Source organism: Gossypium arboreum, chromosome 6, assembly GCF_025698485.1.
Source record: "Gossypium arboreum isolate Shixiya-1 chromosome 6, ASM2569848v2, whole genome shotgun sequence".
NCBI lineage: Eukaryota > Viridiplantae > Streptophyta > Magnoliopsida > Malvales > Malvaceae > Gossypium > Gossypium arboreum.
In genome coordinates this window covers 112635155-112643194 of record NC_069075.1, presented here as the reverse complement: position 1 = coordinate 112643194, position 8040 = coordinate 112635155, and the positions used below count along the sequence as shown (strand labels likewise).

At 35.8% G+C, this 8040-nt stretch overlaps 2 protein-coding genes across 2 annotated transcripts; one reads left to right on the top strand and one right to left on the bottom strand.

The window, feature by feature from the left end:
• The first annotated feature begins 750 nt into the window (after positions 1 to 750).
• Positions 751 to 3745, top strand: LOC108453581 (PHD finger protein ALFIN-LIKE 4-like). The gene is made up of 5 exons (XM_017751769.2): positions 751 to 1132; positions 1263 to 1295; positions 1874 to 2102; positions 2746 to 2878; positions 3192 to 3745. The coding sequence occupies exons 1-5, from the start codon at positions 1036 to 1038 to the stop codon at positions 3459 to 3461; spliced, it is 762 nt and encodes a 253-aa protein (XP_017607258.1). The 5' UTR covers positions 751 to 1035; the 3' UTR covers positions 3462 to 3745.
• Positions 3746 to 5706: 1961 nt separating this feature from the next.
• LOC108450125 (uncharacterized) lies at positions 5707 to 7672 on the bottom strand. Its single transcript, XM_017747611.2, has one exon. It carries the CDS (start codon positions 6992 to 6994, stop codon positions 5933 to 5935), a length of 1062 nt encoding a protein of 353 aa, XP_017603100.1. The 5' UTR covers positions 6995 to 7672; the 3' UTR covers positions 5707 to 5932.
• Between the last annotated feature and the right edge of the window lie 368 nt (positions 7673 to 8040).

Here is an 8040-nt window from a genome sequence, read left to right as displayed (position 1 = left end):
TATTTTTGTTGTGGTTGTTACTTGTTTGACTGCTCAAGCTTAATTTTTCATATATTTAAGTGTTGATTACATCATATTTTGAATGCTCTCTTGTTCCAACTTGTGTTCTGTTCCTGATGTATTTATGATTTTTTGTTTTGTTGCTACTTTTCCCCAAGTAAAATATTAATGTAAAGGATTAATGTTAATAAATATTAAATAATTACATCACTAAAGATTCGAAAATGCATATTATTATTTTATTAATAAATTATAAATTGACTCCTAAAAAAATTATAAATCGACATAACTTTTAATAATTTCTTAAGAAATAATTTAAAAGTTATATATATAATTTTAGTTTAATATGTCTTGACTTATATGAAGTGAGAGTTAAAAGTCTTTCTAAATACTCGTTAGATACATGTTCAAACGATGTAACCCTTATTCTTTACTTTATTGTATAAAAAAATTTGATATCATTAATAATTATTTTCAATTCTCATCTGATTCTTACAATTATATTTGGACCAATTTTAATCTCATTGCTACAATTATATTCTATACTATATATAAAGATCTTGTCTGAATTAATGTCACTTACTATCAAGTCTTAATTCAGTTATTAAATTACTAAAAGGTAATTATTTTAACATAACAATAAATATTAATATGAGAACAATTTTTTTTTTATACATTAAAACACCAAACATATTACTATTTTAATCAAAATAATATTTAATTATCATATAGAGTTTGGGCCAAAAGTGAGAAAAGCCGGGGTGGGTGAGGTTCACGGACTCTTCCTTCCCTTATCAAATCCGCTTAATTGAAACTCCCAATTTCTTTCAAAATTCCGCTTCCATCTCCTCTCTGTCTTTTCCTTCCTTTTCTCTTCACCCACAAAGAAAAGGGGTCTCACTCAAATGCTCTGCCACTAAAAACCCATTTTTTGCAAACATCTCTCCTTCCTTCTCTCTCTCTCTCTCTCTCTCTCTCTCTCTCTCTCTCTCTCTCAAACAAAACCAGTTCTCTTCGAAATAATCAGTCTGGGTTATGGACGGCGGTGCTTCCTATAACCCACGTACAGTCGAAGAAGTCTTTCGAGATTTCAAGGGTCGTCGAGCTGCCATGATTAAAGCCCTCACTACTGGTATCTCCCTTCTCTCCCTTTTCTCTTATTCTTTTGTCATCTTCTTAAAAGAACGCTCCCTTTCTTTCCATTCTTATCTTTTTAAGTTTGTTTATGTTAATTACTTTTTCGGGTGTGGTGTTGCTTGCAGATGTGGAAGAGTTCTACAAGCAGTGCGATCCAGGTACTTGGTTTTTATTTTTATTTTTTAAATGGAGAATTTATTGTTGGGTTTTCTATTCCCAGCTTCATTTTGTTGAAATGATTTATCTGGAGAATTGAAGTTAAATTTTTTTTTTCAATGTCTTTTTTAGTATAAATGAAGTGCATGCAATGGTATTTACGATTATGGCTTGAAGAACACTATCACTTACTGAACAGCGATTTTTCTGCTTAGATTGAACTTTCCCCTTTAAAATAAGAATGGATTGTTTTGAACTAGGAGAGGGATCTATATGTTCAGATGAGGTAGATTTGAATATTTCAACATTCTGCTTTTTATTCCTCTGGAATTCTGTTTTACAAATGTAGACCCTTTTTTTTCTTTCTTATAAAATAACTATAGTTTTAAAAGTCGGCGAGGAAAATAATTCTTGTTTGATTGTTCTCATTATTAGATGCTTATTGGTTAGTTACATGGCTTTAATTTGGATAAGAAAACGAATTCCATTATAAGATGCTTATCACGATTTTATTCGTGGTACCTTTGTTTGGTTCTAGATGCACAAAATGTAACAGAGTTAATTAAAACTTTGATTACAGAAAAGGAGAATCTTTGCCTTTATGGATATCCCAGTGAGCAGTGGGAGGTGAATTTACCTGCTGAAGAGGTGCCTCCAGAGCTTCCGGAGCCTGCACTGGGTATCAACTTTGCCAGAGATGGGATGCAAGAAAAGGACTGGTTGTCTTTGGTTGCTGTACACAGTGATGCGTGGTTACTTGCTGTGGCTTTCTATTTTGGTGCTAGGTTTGGATTCGATAAAGCTGACAGGTATATTTCTCTTTCCCTATGTGTTGTCTCCTGTTTTGGCTTTATACGCCATTCTAGATGTGGATAAGCGAAGTTACTCATTGGCATGCAACAGTTCATCCTAATAATTGATTTGAATATCTTGCATTTTTGGTGTTTTGTTATTAATTGGTATTTTTGTACTACTCGCTACGTGTCTATGATGAAAATTTTGCATGCCATCTTTTTCGCTCAGCTGACCTTTCTTTTTTCGGTGAGTGGATCTTCGTTTTGTGGTTAATTTAGTACAGCATCTAACATGTTTAATTTTGGCTAGAATTTTGCTACTTTGTTTAAGAAGCCTCATTAGTTGATTTGTTTTGAACACCAATTTATAGGGTTTTCCTTGAAACTTTATTGCATTGACTAATTGAATTTCTTTCCAAAAAGGCTAAAGCCAGGTGTTAACGTAAGCTTTTCATACAAGGTATGATTGGTCCGATCCTTAATCATAGGCCTCAGCATGAAGTGCTTATAATGTATGTGTACATAATATATATAGGCATTGCATGAATGAGCTTGCTTACACTGGAAAGCTGTTTATCGGATTTGCATTTGCTATAAAAATTATTCTATACTTTGAACTACTTTTTTTCCCTTAATAATACTGTTTAATGTGATGCAGGAAACGCCTTTTCAATATGATAAATGACCTTCCGACAATATTTGAAGTTGTGACAGGGGCAACTAAGAAACAGACAAAGGAGAAATCGTCAGTTTCAAATCATAGCAGCAACAAATCTAAATCGAACTCTAAGGTATGGATACATCCTTTTTCTTGCTTAACTGTTCCATTAAATGTTAATCTGTGTAAATTTTAGGGTTAAGGTTTGGTTTGGATCTAAAACTAGTGTTATATTAATCTCACAATTTGGGAGGGGTTTATGGAGTGGATTTTGTCATTGGTTGCCAAACTTTGACCAAAATCCAATTTAGGTACTAGAACATTATTTTAATTATACCACCAATAGTCACCCTGACCTGAAAGAGAGAAATGACTTTACACAATTTCAAGGGAAGGGGACCTTACAAATTAGATATTCTTTTCCCTTTTTGTTTGAAAATATGCAGCGAGGTTCTGAATCTCAGCCCAAGTATTCGAAGGCAGCAGCATCAAAGGATGAGGTTGAAGATGGCATGGAAGACGAAGACGATGAGGAGCATGGAGAGACGTTATGTGGGGCTTGTGGAGAGAATTATGCTGCTGATGAATTCTGGATTTGCTGTGATATCTGTGAGAAATGGTTCCATGGAAAGTGTGTTAAGATTACACCAGCAAGGGCGGAGCATATTAAGCAGTACAAATGCCCATCTTGCAGCAACAAGAGAGCACGGCCTTGACGATGGTTGTTGGGGTGGCTGTTTTATGTGAATTCTGGCATTGTGGGACTGCTAACTGTCTAGTAGGGGATGTAGTGAAGTTCGATGTTAGTTAATGTGACGTTTTAATGTAGGAGATCTGTGTTTTGACTTTTGATATGTAGGTGGTGAACTGGCTGTTTAATTTGATTATAAAATAGGATAATTATAATCAGTTATTTCTGCCATTGGAAGGGAGGCTTGGTTTATGTTTGAATCCTTCTGGTCTTTATATGCATGCAACTTGGTTTCCTTTCGTATAAAAAGGTAATGTGGATTGATGGATGAATAGTTGGGCGAAAGTGGGCTCAAACTATTGTTAGTGCTTTCTGTCCATGCACCTTAAAGGAAGAAGATGGATCCAACAGTGAACTTGGGTGGATATGCTACTACCGCTCTCCTAGAAGCCGAAGCAACTGACACAAAAAGTAGGGGACTCGGCTTCAAAGTACTTCAACCTTATTTTTAATTAAGTAGGTTCTGTCGAGGGATTTTTTTTTAATCTATGATGTCTTGTGTCTTTGTTTTTGTGGGAACCTTGAGTCCTTGGGTTTCTATGGGACCTACAACGTTTATGGAATAGGTCGCTTTGGAGGGATTTATTTCTCCAAAAACTGAGTTTTTGGCACTGTTTTCATAACCAGACATGCTGGTTGGATTGCACTAATTCAGAATGAGGTTAAATCGGTTGAACTGATGGATAAGTTTTTTATATATATCCATCTGTGGCACTCTCTTGCATTCTTCTCCGCATTTTTGGTATGTTTAGGTTGTCCAGTAGAGGTTGGATGTCTGTTCATCTTTTTTCTCTTGCTCGCCTGGGGTGTTGGCTTCTCTCCTTTTCTTTTAATGAAATAATAATCAGTTCAAACTATGTTAAAAATATGGTTTTAGATCGACTTGGTTTGATCAAGTTGAATATTGATTATTACTAAACTGTTTTAACTTATTAATGTACACATCTCTATTTTTTTAAACATATTTGTAATATGTCTAATTCAATTAAATGTTAAAGTTAGATGAGTTAAGTCTTGGTTAAAAATTTCCATCATGGTTAGGACTTAAGTTGGTTTGGTTATGGTCGATTACGTCGGACTCGACAACCATATTTTAATTTTAAAATTCCAATTCTTCCATAAAAGAAGGTGTAGTAGGATTTATATATCAAGAAGTAAAACCAGGCATTTAATGTCATTTTCATCTTTCCTTCCCAATTTTTGCTATTTTTAAAGATGGGAGAAAATGCCAATTTAACTAGGTTATTAAAATATATCGTTCTCGATTAAGGCGCCTCATCCAGCATGAAAGCCACATTACATGCATTTGCCTGTCGGCATTCGTCATCGTAAACTCCATTGTCTTTCAAAATTGTAACTGCAACTCAACAAAAAACAAGCATGAAAAGTGAAATCCAAACAATGGGTGTTTTGAGAATGTATTATCGGCTCAAAATATTGGTTATATTTGCATGCCGTCTTAATTCAGCATCTCTCAATCTAAATAATAACCAAAAACTGCAACACCGACTTAGAAGTGGTCCTTAAATTGGCTTCAACTCATCTCAGCCGTTTGTTTCACTTTGGTGTGTGCCTGTTATGGATAAAACTCAGACAGGAAAATAGAGTGGTGGGTGACAATGCCTGTTGTTTCCGGTTGGCTGCTCCATACACCTTCTTAATGATGGCAGATGCTGAAAGCTTCATATTAAATCCAACGGTGCAAATGGGTTTTCTTATCAGCCCCTGGTTTTCCATCCCCCTCGCTCTTCCTATCTATAAAGGTTTAAAAATAGATTGAGAATGATAGACTAGAAAATTGTTGGGGGAAGCTATTGCCAATTATTTAAATCTTTGTGTTATTCAGTGATGAATGAAGCATGTGAAGTTCCTGTGTCTCTCCAAGAATGCCTTTTTGAGTAATTAGCTTAACATATTTTCTAAGTGTTAATCTCATGTATTTTAAAATGGAAGGAGACATTATTTACTGTTTTCATGAAAAAGACAAGTTGACTGCCCAATCTCCCAATGATTTTACTTGGTTTCGAGTAAAGGGTAAAAGTGACAGATTTGGTAACTTCCATGAGTTAAAAGGACCCCAAAATAGGAAGCCTCAACTATTACCTTATTGTCTCAATTATTTTTTCGCTTACTCGTTAGCGTTTAATATTCGAGTATTTAGTTAGAGGCCAGAATCATTCAAAGAACAATAACAACATTGATTCAAAAACTTGGGGTAGTGAAGGATTGAACCATGATTTAGATTGAAAACATGAAAGATACATAATTACAGCGTGATCCAGATGAAAAAAAGAAGGAAAAACTGCTAGATACATGTTTTACATTAATATGCAGGTGATGCTCATCATAGGAAAGCCAAAGGAAGAAAATAATTTACAAGTGGTGACCCTTGTTACTAAGCAAACCGGTTAAAGCCCTCAGCCTCCCTTTTTTTTTTCATGATGTCAATTGCTCTTGGCTCTTAGTTGATAACCGCTTCAAGAACTCATAGGTGGTTATCATGGTTGTTGCAGACAGAGCCATTGATGCCCATCTTGGTCCCAATCCTCGGTAACAAGCTGCCAATCCGCCTTCTTGAACTAGATTCCGCACTGTTTGCAGTATATTCAATGGTTTTCTTACTCCATTCTCTTCTCTATCCAGAACCTGTAATCTGGTCTTGATGGTGTCAAGTGGCATAGTGATTAAAGCTGAAATGCCACTAGCCATGGCTGCACTTAACCCTTGGACCGCCACCAAGGCCTTTGAATCAGGCCTAAAACCAGACCCCATCACAATACTTCCACTCTCATCTTTTTTACCCATAGAACAACCGATGCCACTCCAAATGAGCTTGTGTGCAACAGAGTAAGATGCCCACCAAACCGCATTAGACGGTGCATATGTCAAAATCGAGATCCCAAATCCCCTGTATAATCCTTTAGGACCATCTGCATATAGAATTTTCCTAAACGCATCAAGACCATTCCTATATCTACAAAAATTCACATTGAGATTTACATTTTTGCTACTGTTACTGTCATTATATCCTTGAACCATTAGTCTCTGGCTTACAACATCAATTGGGGTCCAAACCAGTTGCGCAGCCATAGCTGAGCTCAACCCAGCAGCTGCATTAGCTAAAGCAGTAGCTGTAGTATCCGAAAATCCTAAACTAACAGTTGCAGTGCCAACACTGCTCTTGGTAACCTCAAGGGCTCCCATGTAAAGTGCCCTAGCTGGGATTGTCCCCATCAAAGAGGTACCAAAACCCCTGTAGAATCCTCTCAGTCCTTCATATCTCATGATGGAGAATGACATTTTAAAGCAAGAAACTTGAGTAGATGAGACTTGTTGCCTAGTTTTCAAGACAACTACAGGGTAAAGAGCAGCTGATACACCTGAAAATAAAGCGGCACCAAGAAAAAAGAACTTGGATTTATCAAGCATGTGCCAATCTATATCTGCTGGGATATGAATCTCTGACCCTGAATCATCCTCAGCTGCACTTAAACTCATCTTCGCCACTTTTATAATATGTTTAGTTCAACTAAGTAAAATCTGATTTTGTTTTTTTGGGTTACCCTTTTCACAATCACCACAGTTAATCACAAACCAACTCAGCTCAAAAGAAGATTATCAAAAAGGCAAAGAAAATTGAAAATTTATGATGGGTTTTTAATCTTATAGTATTTGGACTGGAAAAGAAAAGGAAAAATTATGACTTTCTTTCTATAGTTACTATTAGTTGCAAAATCAAAGAAGAAGAAGAAGAAGAATAGGGGTTTTGTTGTTTTTCCTTTTTTTCCTTTTGCGCAGCCAAATTTGGGATCGAACGTGAATCAGCAGAAATAAGTCAAGCATTTACTCACTATACGAAAACCCCAGATTTTATCTTTGATTCTTACCAGGAAAAAACCAAATCTATGCAACATCTTCAAGACTTTTTCTTCATCTTCTTTTGTCGATAGGCAACAAACGAATGACAAAAACAAAGACAGAGAGAGAGAGAGAACACAGATCTCAAAAGCAAAGAATCTAAAGGAAAGGAAAGGGAAAAGGAAAAGGAAAAGTGGAGTTTACACAGAAAGCGAAATGGATAGAGTTAATAAGAAGGAAATGGAAAGAGAGATGTGGCGAAATGGATAGCTTTTAACGGTAAGAGAGGAAAGAAGGACAAGGGGTATATGGATTTTAGCAAGGGTTTTGGGGGTGCGATGGAAGTGGACACGCGTCGCTTTTCATTTGGGGTAGCTTTATTAGCCTGCTTTAAGGCTCACTTGGTTCAAGCAGCTCAGCTAGTCGACTCACCCAACTCTTTCTCTTGCCACCCGACTTAACTAAAATTCCATAAACAAAATCCCTCCATTGACATCGGGTGGTTAAACTGGTGATTACCGAGGGTATAAAATTGGATACAGACTGAGGTTCCATTTAAATCATTGTTCAGATTATCTCCGATTAAATTAAAAATAATTATAGTGGTGAAATTAATTATTATATTGTTGAGGTTGAATATTACAATAATGATATTAGAATTAATGGTAATTTGTGTGTTTGGCTTT

Bases quoted from the DNA above. Each gene is read 5' to 3' on its own strand.
- LOC108450125 (XM_017747611.2), bottom strand. From the start codon at position 6,994: ATGAGTTTAAGTGCAGCTGAGGATGATTCAGGGTCAGAGATTCATATC.
- LOC108453581 (XM_017751769.2), top strand. From the start codon at position 1,036: ATGGACGGCGGTGCTTCCTATAACCCACGTACAGTCGAAGAAGTCTTT. The intron at 1,133-1,262 runs GTATCTCCCTTC...TGTTGCTTGCAG, and splicing joins GATTAAAGCCCTCACTACTG to ATGTGGAAGAGTTCTACAAG. The intron at 2,103-2,745 runs GTATATTTCTCT...AATGTGATGCAG, and splicing joins GGATTCGATAAAGCTGACAG to GAAACGCCTTTTCAATATGA.